Raw genomic sequence first — 24610 nt, 5'->3', positions numbered from 1 at the left:
AGGATTATGTTTATAGACATCCACATATTAAAACATTATTACATCCATGGAATGAAGTCTAATTGATCATAATGGATTAGAGTTTTTGTGTGTTCTTGGATTCTATTTGCAAGAATTTTATTGAATATTTTCACATTGATATTCAGAAGGCCAATTGGTGTGAAGAACTTTTCTTTGTCGGGTCTTTGTGTGGTTTATGTAGAAGCATAATTGTGACTTCATAAAAGGAGTTGGACAGTGTTCTTCTGTTTCTATTTTGTGGAATAGTTTGGACATTATTGGTATGAGGTCTTCTCTGAAGGTCTGATAGAATTCTAGATTAACATATCTGGTCCTGGGTCTTCTGGGAAAGAGTGTACTTTTTTATCTTTATTAACATGAGTTTTTCTTATTTACATTTCGATTATTATTCACCTTCTCGGTTTCTGGGCCAACATCCCTGGCAGGACCAAGGACTTCCCCTTCCACTGGTGATCTTATTAGGATATTCATTGCTACTTATGAGGTTGGAGTCCAGGGTCAGTCCATGTATAGTCTTTAGGTAGTGGCTTAGTCCCTGGAAGCTCTGGTTGGTTGACATTGTTATTCATATGAGGTCTCCAGCTGTTGCTTCTGTCTCTGACCCGCAGAAAAGAGCAACACCACAATGTTCTTCTCAAAGCAGTTTATTCAGGAACCTTTCTTGCTGCATACAAGCAGCAATCTCTTTTTTCTTTTCTTCTCTCTCCCTTCTCTCTCACCCCCAGCCCCCAAGCACACTCCCTTATATCCTCCATCAACTCTGCCTCCTCAGTACATACTGCATAATCTCAGTTCATAGGTCCACGTCACGTGGCCTATTCTTTCGTCATTGTGCACCTGCGCAGTTCTCACAATGGCTGTGGCTAGTTTCAGGTGTGTGAGGAAGTCACGTGCTAGTCATGAACCTTACCTGCAGTCCCGGGCGCCATCTTGGGACTCCCGCCACACTCGCTCCCCACATCCAGCCCCTTCAAACTCTTCCAGACCTTTCTCTGATTCCTTCAACAGGGGTCCTGATCTCAGTCCAGTGGATTGCTACTGGCATTCGCCTATTCAATTGCTGTATTCTGAATGTGTCTCTCAGGAGAGATCTACATCCGGTTCCTGTCAGCCTGCACTTCTTTGCTTCATCCATCTTATCTAATTGGGTGGCTGTATATGTATGGGCCACATGTGGGGCAGGCTCTGAATGGGTGTTCCTTCTGCCTCTGATCTAAACTTTGCCTCCCTATTCCCTGCCAAGGGTTTTCATGTTCCCATTTTAAAGAAGGAGTGAAGAATTGCATTTTGGTCATCCTTCTTGAGTTTCACGTGTTCTGTGCATCTAGGGTAATTCAAGCATTTGGGCTAATAGCCACTTATCAATGAGTGCATACCATGTGTGTTCTTCTGTGATTGGGTTACCTCACTCAGGATGATATTTTCCAGTTCCATTTATTTGCCTATGAATTTCATAAAGTCATTGTTTTTGATAGCTGAATAATATTCCATTTTGTAGATACACCACATTTTCTGTATCCATTCCTCTGTTGAAGAGCATCCAGGTTCTTTCCAGCTTCTGGCTATTATAAATAAGGCTGTTATGAACATTGTGGAGCATGTGTCTTTGTTATATGTCGGGGCATCTTTTGGGTATATGCCCAAGAGAGGTATAGCTGTGTCCTCAGGTAATGCAATGTCCAATTTTCTGAGGAACCTGCAGACTGATCTCCGGAATGGTTGTACCAGTTTGCAGTCCCACCAGCAATGGAGGAGTGTTCCTCTTTCTCCACATCCTCATCAGCCTTTGTTGTCACCTGAGTTTTTGTTTTGAGTTTGTCACATTTTTATTGGATATTTTCTTTATATACATTTCAAATATTATTCTAGGTTTCCCCTCCAGAAATCCTCCATCCAATCCCCATGCCCTGGCTCAATGAGTGTGCTCCCTCACCCACCCACACACTTCTGTCACCCAGGCCCTGATATTCCCCTACACTGGGGCATCAAGCTTTCACAGGACCAAGGGCCTCTCCTCCCATTGATGCCAGAGAGGCCATTCTCTGCTACACATGTTGGAACCATGGGTTCCTCCATGTGTATTTGTTTGGTGCTTTAGTCCCTGGGAGGCCTGAGGGGTCTGGTTGGTAGATATGGTTGTTCTTCCTATAGGGCTGCAAACCCACTCAGCTACCTCAGTCCTTTCTTTAACTCCTCCACTGGGACCCCATTCTCAGTGCAACGGTTGGCTGTGATTGGTATCTCTGAAGCTGAGTATTGTTAGGTGAGATCTCAACCCACAAATTATTTGAATAGATTCAGGAAAGAAAACTTGATATATATTCTATTAACATAAAAGGTCAACATGGAAATAAAATTAATTTTCTTTTTTTAAACTTTTTTCTTAGATATATTTATTTACTTACATTTCAAATGTTATCTCCTTTCCCAGTATCCTGTCCATATGTCCCCATCCCTCACCCCTCCCCCATACAGGTATTCCCAACATCCACTCCTCCTACTGTTCTCCCCATATTCCCCTGGACTGGGGTTCCAACCTTGGTGGGGCCAAGGGCTTTCCCCTTCCACTGATGTCCCAACAATGCTATTCTCTGCTACTTATGCTGTTGGAGCCCTGGGTCAGACCATGTATAGTCTTCCGGTAATGGTTTAGTCCCTGGAAGCTCTGGTTGGTTGGCATTTTCCTTATTGGGTTGCAAGCTCCTTCAACTCTTTCAATCCTTGCTTGGAAGTTTGTTTTCTATCCTTTTACTCTGTGGTATTGTCTGTCTTTGTCACTAAGTCGTATTTCCTCTATGCATCAAAATGCTGGGTCTTTTTCTTTTCAGTTTTTTTTTATTAATTTGAGTATTTCTTATATACATTTCGAGTGTTATTCCCTTTCCCGGTTTCCGGACAAACATCCCCCTAATCCCTCCCCTTCCCCTACTTTATGGGTGTTCCCCTCCCCATCCTACCCCCATTGCCACCCCCCCAACAATCTAGTTCACTGGGGGTTCAGTCTTAGCAGGACCAAGGGCTTCCCCTTCCACTGGTGCTCTTACTAGGATATTCATTGCTACCTATGAGGTCAGAGTCCAGGGTCAGTCCATGTATAGTCTTTAGGTAGTGGCTTAGTCCCTGGAAGCTCTGGTTGCTTGGCATTGGACGTATGGGGTCTCGAGCCCCTTCAAGCTCTTCCAGTTCTTTCTCTGATTTCTTCAACGGGGGTCCTATTCTCAGTTCAGTGGTTTGCTGCTGGCATTCGCCTCTGTATTTGCTGAATTCTGGCTGTGTCTCTCAGGAGCGATCTACATCCAGCTCCTGTCGGACTGCACTTCTTTGCTTCATCTATCTTGTCTACTTAGATGGCTGTATATGTGTGGGCCACATGTGGGGCAGGCTCTGAATGGGTGTTCCTTCTGTGTCTGTTTTAATCTTTGCCTCTCTATTCCCTGCCAAGGGTATTCTTGTTCCCCTTTTAAAGAAGGAGTGAAGCATTCACATTTTGATCATCCGTCTTGAGTTTCATTTTTTCTAGGCATCTAGGGTAATTCAAACATTTGGGCTAATAGCCACTTATCAATGAGTGCATACCATGCGTGTTTTTCTGTGATTGGGTTACCTCACTCAGGGTCTTCTTTATTTATCCAGTCTGTTAGTCTATGTCTTTTTATTGGTGAATTGAGTCCATTAATGTTAAGAGATATTATGGAATAGTGATTGTTGTTTCCTGTTATTTCTGTTGTTAGAGGTGGAATTAATTTTGCATGGATATCTTCTTTTGGATTTGTTGCAAGAAAATTACTTTCTTTCTTTTTCCAGGGTGTAGATTCCCTCCCTGTGTTGGAGTTTTCCAATTATTATCCATTGCAGGGCTGGATATGTGGAAAGATACAGTGTATGTTTGGTTTTGCTATGGAATATCTTGGATTTTCAATCTACAGTAATTGAGAGTTCTGCTGGGTATAGTAGCCTGGGCTGGCATTTTTGTTCAATTGGGGTCTGTATGACATTTGCCCAGTTTTTTCTGGCTTTAATATTCTCAGGTGAGAAGTATGCTATAATTCTGATAGGTCTGCCTCCACATGTTACAACACTTCTTTCCCTTACTGCTTTTAATATTCTTTGTTTGTTTTGTGTATTTGGTGTTTTGACTATTATTTGATGAGAGGAGTTTCTTTTCTGGTTCAATCTCTTTGGAGTTCTGCAGCCTTCTTCTATGTTCATCAGCATCTTTTACTTTAGGTTAGGTAACTTTTTTTTCTGTAATTTTGTTGAAGATATTTCCTGGCCTTTTAAGTTGGGAATCTTTATTCTCTTTTCTATTACCCTTAGATTTGATCTTCTCATTGTATCCTGGATTTCCTGGATGTTTTGGGTTAAGAGCTTTTTGCATTTTGTATTTTCTTTGACTCTTTTGTCAATGTTTTCTATGGTATTTCTGCCACCGAGATTCTCTCTTCTATCTCTTTTATTCTGCTGGTAATGTTTTGGTCTATGACTCCTAATTTCTTTCCTAGGTTTTCTATCTCCAGGGTTGTTTCTCTTTGTGATTTCTGTAATGTTTCTATTTCCTGTTTTAGATCCTGAATGGTTTTGTTCAATTTTTACCCTTTGTACTTGTATTTTCTTTTAATTCTTTAAGGGATTTTGTGTTTCTGCTTTAAGCACATTTATTTGCTTACCTGTGTTGCCTTGTATTACATTAAGGCAGTTATATGTATCCTTCTTAAAGTCCTCTATCATCATCATTAGATGTAATTTTCAAATCCAAATCTTGCTTTTCTGGTGTATTGGGATACCCAGTATTTGCTTTGGTGGGAGAACTGGATGCTGCTGTTGCTAAGTGGCCTTAGTGTCTGTTGCTTAGGTTCTTGTCCTTGCCTTTTGCCATCTTCTTATCTCTGGGGTTAGCTGGTCTTGCTGTGTCTGACAGTGGCTTGATCCTCCTGTAAGCCTGTGTGTCACCACTCCTAGAAACTGGCTTTCTCCCAGTAGGATCTGGATACAGAGAGCTGTGTTATGGGGTCAGCTCTAGACACAGGCAGAACAGAATGGGCTCCAAAGAATCAGGCACATTTCCTTGTATTCATATAATGAAGTGTATCCAAGATCAGAAATAAGCTGGATTCAACACGGTTACACTATTCCTGTTCAGCCACTATCTCTGTGGATGGCAAAGGCTGTGATACCATGCCAATTTTCTTCCCTTAATATAAAGTATAAACCTTGAAATCTGTACAGTAGCTACTCTCACCCTGCCTTACCCACATAGTATGTTACCCGTAGTGCCCCACTCCATTTTCTTTTGAGTTAACTATAGTCAATCATTGCTCAAGAATATTACTTAACACTATTATTTTTACTTTAAAAGATATGTTTGCTTCCTCTAATGTGTGTGCACAAGTGCCTAAGGAGGCTGCAAGAGGGAATTGGATCCCCTAAAACTGGAGTTCCAGGTGCTTGTGAGCAGTGTAACATGAGCTCTGGGAAACAAACCTAGGTCTTCTGCAAGAGAGGTGTACTCTTAACTTCTGAGCTACCTGTCCAGCCCACTGTTTTAACTTCATTCCTATGTGTTGTAGTTGATCTTCTATAACATTGTTAATATCTTAGTTTGCCTGGTTTATTTCATTGTCATTGTCTGAAAGGTTCAGTGCTGTCTACAGTTTTTGGCATCATTTAACTTTGTGAAATGCTTCCTCTTCAAATCAAGAAGTAATCACTATATTGTGTTATTTTCTCTTTCAGTGTGAAAGCTTGTTTCATCACCACTGTAGGCTGCCAGTACCTGGCTGAAGTCCTCAGGAACAACCATAAACTGATGTTCCTAACACTTTCAGAGAATAAGCTAGAAGACTCTGGTGTGAAGCTCCTGTGTGATGCTATAAAACATCCCAGATGCCAATTAGCTCAACTCGAGTGGGTGTCATCAAGGTCATAGTGATATCCTTGAGGGTGGCATAAGATGGGAAATTTATGTGCAGAAAGGAAAACTGAAAATCCAGAGCAGGCCTATGAAGATGGCTCAATAATTAAGAATACTGCATGTTTTTCCAGAGGACCCAGGTTCAATTCCCAGGTTCCACATTGTAGCACATAACTTTCTGTGTCTCCATTTTCATAGGACCCACCACCTTCATACAGATATCCATGCAGGCAAAGCACCAATCCACATAAAACATAAATAAATAAATAAATAAAATAAGTAAATAAATAAATTAATATATACATAGATACATATACACACTATAGGGGAAATAAAGCAGGTATCAGTGTTTGTATTAAAAGACGCCCTACAAACTCAAGCCTTGAGGCAATGATTCTTAACTGCTGGCTGATTGCTAATCTATCTAAGCATGATGTATCTAGACTGGGCATCCCTACAGATTTGATTATCTAGGTGACTGTAATATGGGTGAACAAACTGTTAGAAATGGTGCCAAGATAAGTACATGTTGTAATGGCAGATGTGTACCTGGATGAAGAGATGCTAAGTTGGATGAATGGATGCATAGACTTATACATAAAACCATCTGTACGTGACTGTTGGTTGCATGTATGAGATAAATGTTTAAGTGTGTGAATGTATTTAGTTGGGTAAGTCCATGGATTCAAGAATGGATGAATGCATGGTAGGATGGATGGGTGATTGATGATTGCTTGTTTCAATGGACAGAAGCATGCATAGCATTGAAAATTCTTACATGGATGTGAGCAGATATGAATACCACATAGATGATTGGATGGATACAGGGATGGATGTCCACTGGAGATGACAGAAGAGATTGGACATCTCATTAACTTATTTGAATGGCCTGATGTGGCAATTGCTTTGGCTGCCATAACAAAAATAAAATGACTCCTCAGACAAAAGATTTATAAACACAATAGTAGAGAAAATAAATATGATTGTACACCAATAGGGATGGATCTTTTAGAGCACCAAACAAGTAGTTTATTCTAAGCTATTTTCATTAAGGTGAAAATTGTTGTCTTCTCCCTGTGTCTTCACAGTTATACAAGATTTCATCCCAACTGATTTTATCTTAGTTGCCTCTGAAAAGATTCTGTCTTAAAGTCCTGTCCCAAGGAAACTTGTGGATTAGAACTTCAACAGACGAATTTTGAGGGGAGATCATTTAGCCATTAGCAAAATGAATCTAAATGGTTCAAATCAAAAGGTGTCAAGGTGCTTGAGGTGTAGGTTCAGAATTCACCAACATTTGCCCCCTTTTTTAACTGTAGTTGACAATGCAAGATCAAATTTCATCCCAGGTTCAAGGTCTGGTACAGCAGACTATTAATGGAACTACTAGTTCACTACAAACATGGATACTGAGAATGGGCAATTGTCCCCACAACTGCCAATGAAGGGAAATGTTTGTTAACACTGAACTTTTAGAGTCTGTCCTCAGATGGAATGCAGTGAGCATACTCTAAATAGCTAAGTCACCAACCATGCATATTCCTTTTTACCCTGACACAGAATGGTTCCTCTTTGTTGTAGCTTGGAAGCCTGTGAACTTACTGGTGCCTGTTGTGAGGATCTTGCTTCTACTTTTACCCAGTGTAAAACCTTGGGTTGGATCAATCTGGTGAAGAACGCTTTGGACTTCAATGGATTGGTTGTGCTATGCAAGGCTCTGAAACAGAAAACCTCTAACCTGAAAGAACTAAGGTAAGTTGGCCTCTGTTTTTCAATATAACATGAATCTTTGGGGCTAAGAAAGGATTAATTGAAATCTGAAATGTGCAGCTAATAATATGACCATTTAAGTTTGATAGAAATAAGAGTTGGGGAGATGGCTCAGTCCATACAGTGATTGCTATATAAAATAAGAACTAGAGTTGGTTCCCCAGAAACTACACGAAAAAATCATGCATGAGCTTGCAATTGTAATCCAGTACCAGAAGTGTAAATACAGGAGGATCCTTAATGTACATGGCCAAGCAATCTATTCAAATTGGTAAGTTCCAGAACAATAAGAAACCCCATCTCAAAAATCAAGAATGATTCCTGAGGTTGGCCTCTGACCTCTGTCTGTTACATACATGTGCCCAAAATGCAAGTAGACCAATAATAAGGTGGTTGGTCACACCAATGATAATCCTGCTGTTGTAAAACAAGTAAGCACACCTTGTCAAGAAACTCCACTTCTCACTGATGGACTAATTGCTGTTTGGGAAAGGGACGCTATAAAATATTCCTTTAAATTAAAGTTAAAATGGATACAAGTTATGTTCTGTCACTGCACAGAGGGAAGGGGTAAATGTTACAGCATTATTAGATTAAGTATAATGACCCTCCTTTTTCTGTGACTGATGAGTGCCCAAGTACTGGTGGTACTTGGGACTTTTATAAAGATATTACATAAATATGCTTGTAAACACAATTTTATGCAGAGAGACCTGACTTAAGATTGTTCAGCTCCACAGTATGAAGGTATATAGTCATTATGTTTTTTTCCAAAACAGTAGTCATTAATAACATGAGACATCATTTTTGACATTTCAACATTTTAATATAAAATGGCCTTTGTATTATGTAATTTGATTTTTGCCCACCTGGAAATTAATGTGAGTTCTATCAGAATATTTAAGATAGGCTAAGTGAATTAGGGTGGTCTGCTTTTATATAAAGGTTTATATTATGCATTTTCATATAAATATGTGATTCAGAGTAATTTATATAAGCATATTTTATAAATATGATGTACACCAAATAATTATTTTAAAATTCTCAGCATTTATCTCTGCATTTCATTTTCTCCCCTATGGTCTTCAAACCAACATGTAACTAAGGTAATTTTTATGAAATATATGAATCAGGTGCAAATCCGTGTTTGGATTGTGTACAGGAGACAAGAGAATATCCTCTTATGGACATCCATCATCAGATGCCATCCTCCTCAGTAATTCTGAGATAGGAATTCTCACTGAAACCTGCGACAAACTAATTCTGAAAGACAAATTATCCACCAAGGGTCCTGCTAGTCTCTGTTTTAATGGATCTTAGAAATCACAGTGATAAGCCAACATTTCCAACTTTTTTGTGGGTGTTAGGAATTAGCCAAAGGTTATCATGCTTGTGTAGCAGATACTTCACTAAGAGTTATTTATCCAGATCCCCAAGATCAGGTTCATTTTGAGTAGTTATTAAGGTACTCATTTGTAGGAACATGAAATCAGAGTGTCCAACCTTTTGGCATTGCACCATGGCTCACACAGAGCTAACTCTCAGAAACTGTACAGCCAGTTTACAAACAAAATCTTATTCTTCAGAGGAAACTTAACTTTTTTTTTTCATCTTTATTAAATTTGGTATTTCTTATTTACATTTCGATTGTTATTCCTTTTCCCAGTTTCCGGGTCAACATCCCCCTGACACCTCCACCTCTCCTTCTCTATGGGTGTTCCCCTCCCGATCGTCCCCCCATTACTGCCCTCCCCCCAACAATCACGTTCACAGGGGGGTTCAGTCTTGGCAGGACCAAGGGCTTCCCCTTCCACTGGTGCTCTTACTAGGCTATTCCTTGCTACCTATGAGGTTGGAGCCCAGGGTCAGTCCATGTAGGACTTAGCCCTGGAAGCTCTGATTGGTTGTCATTGTTCTTCATATGGGGTCTCAAGCCCCTTCAAACAATTCCAGTCCTTTCTCTGATATTCCATCAACGGGGTTCCCGTTCTCAGTTCAGTGGTTTGCTGCTGGCATTCGCCTATGTATTTGCTGTATTCTAGCTGTGTCTCCAGGAGAGATCTACATCTGGTTCCTGTCAGCCTGCACTTCTTTGCTTCATCCATCTTGTCTAATTGGGTGGCTGTATATGTATGGGCCACATGTGGGGCAGGTCCTGAAAGGGTGTTCCTTCTGTCTCTGTTCTAAACTTTGCCTCCCTATTCCCTTTCAAGGGTATTCTTGTTCCCCTTTTAAAGAAGGAATGAAGCATGCACATTTTGGTCATCCTTCTTGAGTTTCATGTGTTCATTTTTTTTTATCTTTATTAACTGGAGTATTTCTTATTTACATTTCAATTGCTATTCCCTTTCCCAGTTTCTGAGCCAACATCCCCCTAACCCCTGCCCCTCCTCCTCTATATTGCTGTTCCCCTCCCCATCCTCCCCCCATTGTCGCCCTCCCCCCAACAATCACGTTGACTGGGGTTTCAGTCTTGGCAGAACCAAGGGCTTCCCCTTCCACTGGTGCTCTTACTAGGCGATTCATTGCTACCTATAAGGTTGGAGCCCAGGGTCAGTCCATGTATAGTCTTTGGTTAGTGGCTTAGTCCCTGGAAGCTCTGGTTGGTTGGCATTGTTCTTCATATGGGGTCCCAAGCCTCTTCAAGCTCTTCCAGTCCTTTCTCGGATTCCTTCAATGGGGGTCCCGTTTTCAGTTCAGTGGTTTGCTGCTGGCATTTACCTATGTATTTGCTGTATTCTGGCAGTGTCTCTTAGTAGAGATCTACATCCGGTTCCTGACAGCCTGCACTTCTTTGCTTCATTCATCTTATCTAACTGGGTGGCTGTATATGTATGGGCCACATGTGGGGCAGGCTCTGAATGGGTGTTCCTTCTGCCTCTGTTTTAAACTTTGCCTCCCTATTCCCTGCCAAGGGTATTCATGTTCCCATTTTAAAGAAGGAGTGAAGCATTCGCACTTTGGTCATCCCTTTTGAGTTTCATGTGTTCTGTGTGTCTAGGGCAATTCAAGCATTTGGGCTAATAGCCACTTATCAATGAGTGCATACCATGTGTGTTTTTCTGTGACTGTGTTACCTCACTCAGGATGATATTTTCCAGTTCCATCCATTTGCCTATGAATTTCATAACGTCATTGTTTTCGATAGCTGAGTAGTATTCCATTGTGTAGATGTACCACATTTTCTGTATCCATTCCTCTGTTGAAGGGCATCTGGGTTCTTTGCAGCTTCTGGCTATTATAAATAAGGCTGCTATGAACATAGTGGAGCATGTGACTTTGTTATGCTTTGGAGCATCTTTTGGGTATATGCCCAAGAGGGGCATACCTGGGTCCTCAAGTAATGCAATATCCAATTTTCTGAGGAACCTCCAGACTGATTTCCAGAATGGTTGTACTAGTCTACAATCCCACCAACAATGGAGGAGTGTTCCCCTTTCCTATATCCTTGCCAGCATCTGCTGTTGCTGGAGTTTTTGATCTTAGCCATTCTGACTGGTGTGAATTGGAATCTCAGGGTTGTTTTGATTTTCATTTCCCTTATGACTAAAAATGTTGAAAATTTCTTTAGGTGTTTCTCAGCCATACAACATTCTTCAGCTATAAATTCTTTGTTTAGCTCTGAACCCCATTTTTAACAGGGTTATTTGTCTCCCTGCAGTCAAACTTCTTGAGTTCTTTGTATATTTTGGATATATGAACTCTATCAGTTGTAGGATTGATAAAGATCTTTTCCCAATCTGTTGGTTCCCGTTTTGTCCTAACAACAGTGTCCTTTGCCTTACAGAAACTTTGCAGTTTTATGAGATCCCATTTGTTGATTCTTGATCTTAGAGCATAAGCCATTGGTGTTTTGTTCAGGAAATTTTCTCCAGTGCCCATGTATTCGAGATTCTTCCCCACCTTTTCTTCTAATAGTTTAAGTGTGGATAGACCTTTTCATAGCTGCAATCATTTGCATGTGGCTCATGAGCTACAGGTTGAATATGCCTATCAGATATTGGGTTAAAATATTTATTTTCTTACCTCTCTGTCCTGGAAGAAAGATCCAACCTCACTTCCTTAATATTTACTCTTACAAATTATGCTGCCCCTGGAAATATGAAGTGGCTGCAAGATTTTTCTTACTTTGTGCAACCTGGAGATTTAGAGGGTACCAAGCTGTAGTGGATGCAAAACAAAATAGAAAGAAGTAAGTTATCTATCATTTTCTGAGCCTTCTAGCTGTGTTATTCATTCCTACTCAGCCATGTTTATTCTGTACCTCTGGGGAAGGTATCAGTTCCTCAGATTTAGTCGGCGAAGTAAGAGTCATTAATTTGATGTGAGAAGTTAATTTATAGTTATCAGGTAATTCTGTAGATCTTATGAAACCCGGTAAGTGTATATGTTTCTTCTTGTCCTCTTACCCCACCATGGAACGCCTCAGATGGTCATACATATACTACAGTTATATGTGCCCTAGACACATGGTTTGTTTCTAGAGGACAACGCTACTGGAAACATAAAAATTAACACAATGTGATGGTTTGAATGAAAATGTTTCCTATAAGCTCAGATATTTGTATATTTGGTCTTCTGTTGATATTGCTATTTCAATAGGTTTGGGAGGTGTGACCTTGTTTGAGAAAGTATGTCACTGGGACAGGTTTTGAGGTTGTAAAGCTTCATACCATTCTCAATGACATTTCTCTGCTTCATGCTATGTATCATGATGTGAGCACTCAGCTTCCTGCTCCTGCTGCTACTCTTCCCTGCCACCATGTTGAGAGACTCTTATCCTACTGGAATCATTGGCATTTTTAGGCAAATAGACATTTCCTACTATATGTTGCCTTGTTCCATTTATTTTTTTTAATTTCAATAATAGAAATGTAATTAATACAGAATGAAAATAGGAATCAGGTTGTGTGTGTGTGGTGTCTGTGTGACTGTGAACATATTGTGTGGATACAGATGCATGAGAACAGTTAGCTATAAGGATAAGATCAGACCTTCTCATCATGGAAAGAATTATAATTTTGGGCTTGAAGAAGGAAATCCCCAAGCTTTCTTCATAACTTTTATGCAAAACCCTAAGGCTTTGATGGAATCAGTGGTTCCTACCAACGTTCTGGATATTGGTATGAAACTGAAATAGATGATGGTTTGGGTGTAAAATTCCTTACACAGAGATGGCCAAAGTAGAAGCTGCAGAGAGGCTTAGTCAATTAAAGTGCTTGCAGCCAAAGTATAAGTACCCGAGTTCAGATTTTTACCCTCCACATAAAACAGTTGATTTTGTCCTCATGTGTCTGTGTCCTTAGGGCCAGGAAGAAGTGTGGAGAGTATAGCCTTCTGGCTAGCCAATCCATGAATGGCTTCATTAAGAGACCCTGTCTCACAAAGATAAGTTGCAAAGCAATTGAAGACATGTCACCTTGACCTCTGAGAGACATGTAAATGCTTACACACATACATAAACATATATATACACACACATACACACACAAACACATATATAAACATGAGGGCAAACAAATTTTTTCCTTAATTTTTAAAATTTTATGTGTATGTACATTTTAGCTGCAAGTATATTCTGTCTCAGAGTCAAAATTTGGTATGAGATCCCTTGGAACTGGAGTTACAGATGGTTCTAAACTGTAGTGTGGGGAATTGAACAAGAGTCCTCTACAAAAATAGCCAGTGCTTTTAGCAACTGAGTTATCTTCCCAGTCCCCAAATTAGTTTTTATGACAGAGTCTGGATGTTAAACATGTATCAGCATACCATTTCATAACTTAAATATGCCACCCTATTAGAAAAAACATCAGCATCTCCTGAACTTAGCCTTAGAAAAACTATGAAGGGAAAATGAGAAGTTGAAAAGCACAAATGAAAGAATAAACGTCTAGAGAAATGAGTCTTCAATTAAGAGCACTTGCTGCTCTTGCAGAGGATTCAGCTTCAGTTCCCAGCACCCAAAGCGACTGCTCACAATTGCAAAACACATGGTTCTTGGAGATCAGGTGACTTCTGATTGTCATGAGTACCTTTAAACAGATGGTATACATATGCTCAAATAGGCACATGCACACAGAAACTAAAACTTTTGAATTGTAATAAAATTACAATTAATGAATTAACGCTGCTTGTTCTTTGCATCTTTCTAGACTGCGAATAACTGACTTTGATAACAAATCCCAGACATTTCTACTTTCTGAGGAAAAGGGAAATAAATTCTTGAATATCGAAAATGATGAGTAAGCAGAAGCAGAAAACAAAGGTGAACTTCCTGATGCAAGAACAATGGATGTATTGTGACATCAAACTACTTCTGAAAGAAAGAGAAGAGGATCTTTGTTTTGTTCTATTGTGTAAAAATTACAGGTTGTAAACATTCTAATGAGATAGGAATTCTTTAAATCCATTCAGATGGGTTTTGCAATTTAGATGCAGCTTTTTGTTTGCACTAGAGTTTCAGACAGGCCATACAAAGACAATCATGCTAAAATATAATGATATGTTTTTCGCACACTGCTTTCTTAAGCACCCAATAAAGTGTTAAGTATCTTTAAATAATAGCTTGGAATCTCTTCTCAAGAGTTTTGGTCTTTTGTTGGATTACTGGAGTTATAGTGTAGGTCCACCCAAAAAGTTGTTGGGGAATTCTTAATTGGCTATGCATGAGAATTCAATAGCAGTGAGCTAAGACTGGACACTCTGATAATGGAAACTGATGTTGTCTTGTGTTTCATATTATCCAAGTCTACTGACTTCTAGTTCCAAATGTTAATGCATATAGAGTTTTGTGTGTGTGTGTGTGTGTGTGTGTGTGTGTGTGTGTGTGTGTACATGAGCATAGTGACCTGCAAAGACCACAAGTGAACCTCAGATCTCTGGGAGCTGGAGTTTCAGGCAGTTTTGTGATGTCTGTAACAAGTATTTGGAAGTGAACTTACATTCTGCAAAAGCAGTATGTGAGCTTAACTGCTGGGTCATCTCTCCAACCTATCATCCATCTTGGTCTAGAAAGATGATGGGTATGCTGAGGTCCCCAAAAAGGCTGACCTGACTTGATTCTTAGTCCTACTAGCAATCTAATTCTGAGATTTTTCTCTAATGTTTCTGGATGAAGGCATTTACAAGCTCATTTTAAAAGAAAAAAAATTTGAAAACAGCACATTTTTTATAATTTCATTATTTCTTTGAGAATTTCATAGCCTGTATTTTGATCATATTCTCCCACCCTCCCCCTTAACTCTTCCCAGACCCATCCTCATCTTTCTACCGAACTTTGTGTCCTCTCTCATTCTCCCATCAATGTCAATATGTGTTATCCAAGCATTCTTGCACATGTTGTCTTTTACAGCAGTGTGGCCAAGGACTTGACTTAATGAAAACTGACCCTTTCTTCCAGCAGCTGACAGTTGCAACTTCTGGGATATGGGTGGAACTCCATGTCCCAAGTCTACTTTGCCTGCTGGAATTTGTCTTAATTTTGGCTAATATTGGTAATATGCATGTAAAAAGGACATAAGGACATTTTTAATAGAAATCACTCATTTCTTCTCCCTAAGAATACAAATAAGAGCAAATATTGTTTTAAATCACACCCTGGCATATTTCTCTATATATAAATTTTACTAGTAACCTTGTTATAAGACAAATGCACTTGCATAACTGAAAATATTCAGTGTTTAAAATTGGAAGACTTGATTAAGCATATATGAATTGTGCTGCAAGTCAATTTGTCAATAAAAAGACTTTATTTTCAGTTATATAGAAAACACCACATCTTCAAGATGTCAATGTTGTTGGTCTGATCCTATAGCTACTTGTGCCTATCAATACAGATAGTGAGTGGGAAGAAAAACACAATATGTTTAAATGGATACGTGCACGTATGAATATATCTATCTTTGTGTTTCCAGAGCAAAACCAAAAGTAAATAAGATATATGTATGAATTGATTAATACAATTTTAATGATGTTTTAACATGATTAGGTGGGGTTGATGAGATTGTTCAGTGGATAAGTGTTCTTGCCACTACCACGGATAGCCTCTGCTCCCTCTCTGGCATTGTCTTGGAAGCAGAAAAATGCCTCCCAAAAGTAGGCCTCTGACCACACACATATACACACATAAAATAAATATACAAAAACAAGATTATTTGCTTAAGTATGGTGTCATGCATCTGTGATTCCAGTACTCTGAAGAAAATTTACACAGTTTGGGAGTTCAAGTTCATTCTTGGCTACATAAGGAGTTTAAGTGTAGTTTAGTCTACATGTGACCCTGTCTCAAGGAAAATCCCAACTTGGGGGAGGAAGGCATGGATTCTTTTTTCTAGCTAAGGATCTCCTAGAAACTGATAACCACTGAGTGAGTGTCAAATTTCTTCAAAAGTGTGGCCACAGATAAGTTGAGCATACTTCAGTAAAGGCCAAATATTCAAGAGTATATGGGAACAGCAGAAGTTGTACTTAAGTCTATTCAAACTTGGACACAGTATAGGGGCAAAGTGTTAGGTAACTCTATTCCTAGGGAGACAAGAATTAGTTCTATTCTCCCCAGATAGACCAATGACTGAACCAAGAATGTATCACCCAAGTCCAACATGCGCAGAAATGATGGTAAAGTCTGCTGCACCATCAAAGCCCAGCCCAGCATGAGTAAGAGGTCATATCCCAAAGATAGGAACCTGGAACAGACTGCACAGCCTCCAGGTAACTTTCCAGCCAGGCAATTTGTCTCTGTTTCTTCTAGGTCGTCCTGCTGGTGTCTACCTCCAAACTTCTAGCATAGGCTTTGAAGCTGGGGGGTTGGGAGTGAGGAGTTGAACTCTACATAATCTTTTCTGCTAGGCTTTCTTGAGATCAGGTCACACTAATATATCTGGTCTATTTCTGTACCTTTCTAGAGCTTTTTTGAGTGAGTTGCTTTCTGTCTTAAGGAGCAATAACTGGGTGGACTATTTCAGCTACCCCGTAGAAAACTTTTATTTCACTTCCTTGTAACAATCCCGCCCTGAAAGATACTGTTGTTTTTGGCTCACTTTCACATCCTGTGTGTTATGTATTTTCTTATGAAGGTGGCAGATTTCTAATCTTGGAGAAAACTGCTTCACAGCACTGTGGAAAGAAGGCTGGATCTGGGAGGAGTTGTGGGAGGTGAACATGATCAAAACACCTTGTACAAAATACTGAAAAAAGTAATAAATGAAAATGATTCTATATGTGCTAATCCTTATTTTATAACCTGGCATGTAGAACAAGAAACTAGATGTTCATATCTATTTCCTAGGATTAGGGGAAGTTTTTCTTTGTCTTGTTTTTCTGTTGTTATTGTTTTAGGTGTTTTGTTTAGGTATTTTGCTAGTTTGTTCTTAAGACATGGCTTACCTCTGTAAGCAACTGCTCTGGGTTTCCTAGAACTTACTGTGTAGACCAAGCTCACTTCTACTTCACAGAGATCCAACTTGTTGGGTGTCAATAGTGAAATCTAACAAAAATCACAGCATTTGACTGGTCTTTTGGAGGGGGGTCTAACTTTCATTTATTTACTTTTATTTGATATTTTATGTATTTGCATTTCAAATATTATCCCACTTCTCCCTCTCCTATACCCTCCCCCCTCCTCCCCCTACTTCTATAAATATGCTCCCACTCCCACTTCAGCACACTGGAATTTCCCTACACTGGGGAAAGGAGCCTTCACAGGAACAAGCACTTCTCATCTCGATGGCAGACAATACCACCCTGTGCTATATATGAGTCTGGAGCCATGGATCACTCCATGTGTAGACTTTGGTTGGTGGTTCAGTTCCCAGGAGCTCGGGGGTTCTGGATGTTTGATTGATAATTGTTTTTCTTCCTGTTGGGTTACAAACCCCTTCAGCCCCTTCAGTATTTTCTCTAACACCACAACTGGGGTCTTCATACTCAGTCTGATGTTTAACTGCAAGCATCCTCATCTTTATCAGTAAGGCTCTTGCAGAGCTTCTCAGGATACATCTATATCAGCATCCTGTTAGCAAGAACTACTTGGCATCAGAAATAATGACTGGGTTTGATGGCTGCATACAGAATCAATCCCCAGGAAGGGCAGTCTCTGAATGACTTTTGCATCATTTTCTGCTCTACTCTGTACCAGTATTTCCTCCCATGAGTATTTTGATTACCCTTCTAAGAAGGATTGAAGCATCTACATATTGGTACTCCTTCTTCTTGAGCTTCATTGGGTCTGTGAATTGTTTCTTAGCTATTCTGAACTTTGGGGTTAATATCCAATTATTAGTGAGAACATACCATGTATATTCTTTTGGGACTGGGTTGCCTCATTTAAATATTTTCTAGTTCCATCTATTTGCTGATGAATTTCATGTAGAAATTGTTTTTAATAGCTGAGTGGTACTCCATTGTATAAATGTACCACATTTTCTGTATCCCTTCCTCTGTAGAAGGACATCTGTTACTTTTTCCAGTTTCTGGCTATTATAAATAAGACTGCTATGAATATAGTGGAGCATATGTTCTTGTTATATGTTGGAGAATTTTTGGGTATATGCCCAGGAGTGAATTACCCGGGTTCTCAGGAAATACTATGTCCAGTTTCTGAGGAATCCCCAGACTGATTTCCAGAGTGCTTGTACCAGCTTATAATTCCACCAACAATGGAAGCGTGTTCATCTTTCTTCACATCCTTGTCAGCATCTGCTGTGGAGTGGGTTTTTGATCTCAGCCATTCTGACTGGTGTGAGGTGGTATCTTAGGGTTGTTTTGATTTGCATTATCCTCATGACTGAGGATATTGAACATTTCTTTAGGTGCTTCTCATCTATTCTATATTGCTCAGTTGAGAATTCTGTGTTAGGCTCTGTACCCAATTTTTTTTTACTTGAGCTGAACAGTTTATTCTAAAGAGCAAAATCGGGGCAAAGGGAATCTTCTTCATGTTCATTTGATTAAAGGAGAAGAAATAGCAGCAGATATTTAAAACTTAGAATTGTGAAATGCCCAACACCCTGTGCCAGTGCTGCAAACCAAAGAACCAAAGTGTGGAAAAAAGAAAATACAAATTAGGAAACTGCAGGAAAAGCTTAGCTGAAAGCCCAAGCCAGTAGGCTGTGGCCCCGTTGGCATGATACCGAAGTTTATTATGCTGTTGTTCAAAACTGAGCTTGGGAACACATGGTAGAATAATTAATGCTAACACTGGATCCTGGGGAAATTGGAGCTGAATAATACACATATATGTATGTTTTAAGCTTTCCTTCTATCTCAAATCTACTAGTCACTAGTTTTCTATCTAGTTTCTAGATGGAAAATCATTTATCTATTTGATTAATTTGAAGAGAATGACAGCTCTCAATTTCAGTAGGATTACAGTTAGTTGAAGATTTATCTTTGAGCATAATACTTTTTTTTCTCCCTTTTTTTATGGTACTGCCCACTTTTTTTTTTAATTCTGCCCACTTTTTTTTAATTAACTTGAGTATTTCTTATTTACATTTCGAGTGTTATTCCCTTTCGTGGTTTAAGGGCCAACATCCCCCTAACCCCTCCCACTCCCGTTCTTTATGGTTGTTCCCTTCCCCATCCTCCCCCCATTGCCGCCCTCCCCCCAACAATCACGTTCACTGGGGGTTCAGTCTTAGCAGGAGCAGGGCTTCCCCTTACACTGGTGATCTTGCTAGGATATTCAATGCTACCTATGAGGTCAGAGTCCAGGGTCAGTCCATGTATAGTCTTTAGGTAGTGGCTTAGTCCCTGGAAGCTCTGGTTGCTTGGCATTGTTGTTCATATGGGGTCTCAAGCCCCTTCAAGCTCTTCCAGTTCTTTCTCTGATTTCTTCAACAGGGTTCCTGTTCCCAGTTCAGTGGTTTCCTGCTGGCATTCACCTCTGTATTTGCTGTATTCAGGCTGTGTCTCTCAGGAGAGATCTACATCTAGCTCCTGTCTGCCTGCACTTCTTTCCTTCATTCATCTTGTCTAACTGGGTGGCTGTATATGTATAGGCCACATGTGGGGCAGGCTCTGAATGGGTGTTCCTTCTGTCTCTGTTTTAATCTTTGCCTCTCTATTCCCTCTCAATGGTATTCTTGTTCCCCTTTTAAAGAAGGAGTGCAGCATTCACATTTTGATCATCTGTCTTGAGTTTCATGTGTTCTAGGCATCTAGGGTAATTCAACCATTTGGGCTAATAGCCACTTATCAATGAGTGCATACCATGTGTGTTTTTCTGTGATTGGTTTACCTCACTCAGGATGATATTTTCCAGTTCCAACCATTTGCCTATGAATTTCATAAAGGCATTGTTTTTGATAGCTGAGTAATATTCCATTGTGTAGATGCACCACATTTTCTGTATCCATTCCTCTGTTGAAGGGCATCTGGGTTCTTTGCAGCTTCTGGCTATTATAAATAAGGCTGCTATGAACATAGTGGAGCACGTGTCTTTTTTATATGCTGGGGCATCTTTTGGGTATATGCCCAAGAGAGGTATAGCTGGATCCTCAGGCACTTCAATGTCCAATTTTCTGAGGAACCTCCAGACTGATTTCCAGAATGGTTGTACCAGTCTGCAATCCCACCAACAATGGAGGAGTGTTCCTCTTTCTCAACATCGTCGCCAGCATTTGCTGTCACCTGAGTTTTTGATCTTAGCCATTCTCACTGGTGTGAGGTGAAATCTCAGGGTTGTTTTGATTTGCATTTCCCTTATGACTAAAGACGTTGAACATTTCTTTAGGTTTTTCTCAGCCATACGGCATTCCTCAGCTCTGAATTCTTTGTTTAGCTCTGAACCCCATTTTTAATAGGGTTATTTGTCTCCCTGTGGTCTAACTTCTTGAGTTCTTTGTATATTTTGGATATAAGGCCTCTATCTGTTATAGGATTGGTAAAGATCTTTTCACAATCTGTTGGTTGCCGTTTTTTCCTAACCACAGTGTCCTTTGCCTTACACAAGCTTTGCAGTTTTATAAGATCCCATTTGTGGATTGTTTTTTTTTTTATGGTCAATATGAACTTTAATATTTGACATGTCTTGAAAGAAAAGATATTAAGGGGTATAAAATATATTTAATTTTTCTTGAATATTAATATACCCAATTCTTTAGAAAGGAAATCTAATCCACGTTATAAGTAGCATGATTTAACCATGATCATACTATCTATGTCATTTTTTTATTAAATTGAGTATTGCTTATATACATTTCGAGTGTTATAACCTTTCCTGGTTTCCGGGCAAACATTACCCTCCCCCCTCCCCTTCCTTATGGGTGTTCCCCTCCCAATCCCACCCCCACTGCCGTCCTTCCCCCAACAATCTAGTTCACTGGGGGTTCAGTCTTAGCAGGACCCAGGGCTTCCCCTTCCACTAGTGCTCTTACTAGTATATTCATTGCTACCTATGAGGTCAGAGACCAGGGTCAGTCCATGTATAGTCTTTAGGTAGTGGCTTAGTCCCTGGAAGCTCTGGTTGCTTGGCATTGTTGTACATATGGGGTCTCGAGCCCCTTCAAACTCTTCCCGTTCTTTCTCTGATTCCTTCAACGGGGGTCCTATTCTCAGTTCAGTAGTTTGCTGCTGGCATTCGGCTATGTATTTGCTGTATTCTGGCAGTGTCTCTCAGGAGCGATCTACATTCGGCTCCTATTGGCCTGCACTTCTTTGCTTCATCCATCTTGTCTAATTGGATGGCAGTATATGTATGGGCCCCATGTGGGGCAGGCTCTGAATGGATGTTCCTTCTATGTCTGTTTTAATCTTTGCCTCTCTATTTCCTGCCAAGGGTATTCTTGTTCCCCTTTTAAAGAAGGAGTGAAGCATTCACATTTTGATCATCTGTCTTGAGTTTCATGTGTTCTAGGCATCTAGGGTAATTCAACCATTTGGGCTAATAGCCACTTATCAATGAGTGCATACCATGTGTGTTTTTCTGCGATTGGGTTACCTCACTCAGGATGACATTTTCCAGTTCCAAACATTTGACTACGAATTTCATAACGTCACTGTTTTTGATAGCTGAGTAATATTCCATTGTGTAGATGTACCACATTTTCTGTATCCATTCCTCTGTTGAAGGGCATCTGGGTTCTTTGCAGCTTCTGGCTATTATAAATAAGGCTTCAATGAACATAGTGGAGCATGTGTCTTTTTTATATGTTGGGCATCTTTTGGGTATATGCCCAAGAGAGATATAGCTAAATCCACAAGCAGTTCAATGTCCAATTTTCTGAGGAACCTCCAGACTGATTTCCAGAATGGTTGTACCAGTCTGCAATCCCACCAACAATGGAGGAGTGTTCCTCTTTCTCAGCATCCACGCCAGCATATGCTATCACTTGAGTTTTTGACCTTAGCCATTCTCACTGGTGTGAGGTGACATCTCAGGGTTGTTTTGATTTGCATTTCCCTTATGACTAAAGATGTTAAATATTTCTTTAGGTGTCTCTCAGCCATTTGGCATTCCTCAGCTCTGAATTCTTTGTTTAGCTATGAACCCCATTTTTAATAGGGTTATTTGTCTCCCTGCGGTCTAACTTCTTGAGTTCTTTGTATATTTTGGATTTAAGGCCTCTATCTGTTGTAGGATTGGTAAAGATCTTTTCACAATCTGTTGGTTGCCGTTTTGTCCTAACCACAGTGTCCTTTGCCTTACAGAAGCTTTGCAGTTTTATGAGATCCCATTTGTCGACTCTTTATCTTAGAGCATAAGCCATTGGTGTTTTGTTCAGGAAATTTTTTCCAGTGCCCATGTGTTCCAGATGCTTCCCTAGTTTTTCTTCTATTAGTTTGAGTGTATCTGGTTTGATGTGGAGGTCCTTGATCCACTTGGACTTAAGCTTTGTACAGGGTGATAAGCATGGATCAATCTGCATTCTTCTACATGTTGACCTCCAGTTGAACCAGCATCATTTGCTGAAAATGCTATCTTTTTTCCATTTGATGGTTTTGGCTCCTTTGTCAAAAATCAAGTTCCCATAGGTGTGTGGGTTCATTTCTGGGTCTTCAATTCTGTTCCATTGGTCTATCTGTCTGCAATACTATGCAGTTTTTATCACTATTGCTCTGTAATACTGCTTGAGTTCAGGGATAGTGATTCCCCCTGAAGTCATTTTATTGTTGAGGATAGTTTTAGCTATCCCAGGTTTTTTGTTATTCCAGATGAATTTGCAAATTGTTCGGTCTAACTCTTTGAAGAATTGGATTGGTATTTTGATGGGGATTGCATTGAATCTGTAGATTGCTTTTGGTAAAATGGCCATTTTTACTATATTAATCCTGCCAATCCATGAGGATGGCAGATCTTTCCATCTCCTGAAGTCTTCTTCAATTTCTTTCTTCAGAGTCTTGAAGTTCTTATTGTACAAATCATTTACTTGCTTGGTTAAAGTCACACTGAGGTACTTTATATTATTTGGGTCTATTATGAAGGGTGTTGTTTCCCTAATTTCGTTCTCGGCTTGTTTCTCTTTTGTGTAGAGGAAGGCTACTGATTTATTTGAGTTAATTTTATACCCAGCCACTTTGCTGAAGTTGTTTATCAGCTTTAGTAGCTCTCTGGTGGAACTTTTGGGATCACTTAAATATACTATCATATCATCTGCTATAGTGATATTTTGACTTCTTCTTTTCCGATCTGTATCCCCTGACCTGCTTTTGTTGTCTGATTGCTCTGGTTAGAACTTCAACAACTATATTGAATAAGTAGGGAGAGAGTGGGCAGCCTTGTCTACTCCCTGATTTTAGTGGGATTGCTTCAAGTTTCTCTCCATTTAGTTTAATGTTAGCAACTGGTTTGCTGTATATGGCTTTTACTATGTTTATGTATGGGCCTTGAATTCCTATTCTTTCCAGGACTTCTATCATGCAGGGGTGTTGAACTTTGTCAAATGCTTTCCCAGCATCTAAAGAAATGATCATGTGGTTTTGTTCTTTCAGTTTGTTTATGTAATGGATCACATTGATGATTTTCCATATATGAAACCCTCCCTGCATGCCTGGGATGAAGCCTACTTCATCATGGTGGATGATTGTTTTGATGTGCTCTTGGATTCGGTTTGCCAGGATTTTATTGAGTATTTTTGCGTCGATATTCATAAGGGAAATTGGTCTGAAGTTCTCTTTCTTTGTTGGTTCTTTGTGTGGTTTAGGTATAAGAGTAATTGTGGCTTCATAGAAGGAATTCGGTAGTGCTCCATCTGTTTCAATTTGTGGAATAGTTTGGATAGTAGTGGTATGAGGTCTTCTATGAAGGTCTGATAGAATTCTGCAGTAAACCTGTCTGGACCTGGGCTCTTTTTGGTTGGGAGAACTTTAATGACTGCTTCTATTTCTTTAGGAATTATGGGATTGTTTAACTGGTTTATCTGTTCCTGATTTAACTTCGATACCAGGTATCTGTCTAGGAAATTGTCCATTTCCTGCAGATTTTCAAGTTTTGTCGAATATAGGCTTTTATAGTAAGATCTGATGATTTTTTGAATTTCCTCTGATTCTGTAGTTATGTCTACCTTTTCATTTCTGATTTTGTTAATTTGGACACACTCTCTGTGTACTCTCATTATTCTGGCTAAGGGTTTATCTATCTTGTTGATTTTCTCAAAGAACCAACTTTTAGTTCTGTTGATTCTTTCCATGGTCCTTTTTGTTTCTACTTGGTTGATTTCAGCTCTAAGTGTGATTATTTCCTGCCTTCTTCTCCTCCTCGGTGTATTTGCTTCTTTTTGTTCTAGAGATTTTAAGTGTGCTGTCAAGCTGGTGACATATGCTCTCTCCTGTTTCTTTCTGCAAGCACTCGGCGCTATGAGTTTTCCTCTTAGCACAGCTTTCATTGTGTCTCATAAGTTTGGGTATGTTGTACCTTCATTTTCATTAAATTCTAAGAAGTCTTTAATTTCTTTCTTTATTTCTTCCTTG

General features: G+C 39.7%; 1 protein-coding gene across 1 annotated transcript in view; it reads left to right on the top strand.

Moving 5' to 3' along the window:
* Nlrp4b (NLR family, pyrin domain containing 4B) overlaps nt 1-13948 on the top strand; it is a 31759-nt gene extending 17811 nt beyond the window's left edge. The window contains exons 6-8 of the mRNA XM_063280578.1: nt 5755-5925; nt 7514-7684; nt 13855-13948. Coding sequence (XP_063136648.1) covers nt 5755-5925; nt 7514-7684; nt 13855-13948 — 436 coding nt within the window. The remainder of the gene's footprint in view (nt 1-5754; nt 5926-7513; nt 7685-13854) is intronic.
* The last annotated feature ends 10662 nt before the right edge of the window (nt 13949-24610 follow it).

This window comes from Rattus norvegicus, chromosome 1, assembly GCF_036323735.1.
Source record: "Rattus norvegicus strain BN/NHsdMcwi chromosome 1, GRCr8, whole genome shotgun sequence".
NCBI classification, from domain to species: Eukaryota; Metazoa; Chordata; class Mammalia; order Rodentia; family Muridae; genus Rattus; species Rattus norvegicus.
This window is presented reverse-complemented; position numbering and strand designations above follow the sequence as displayed.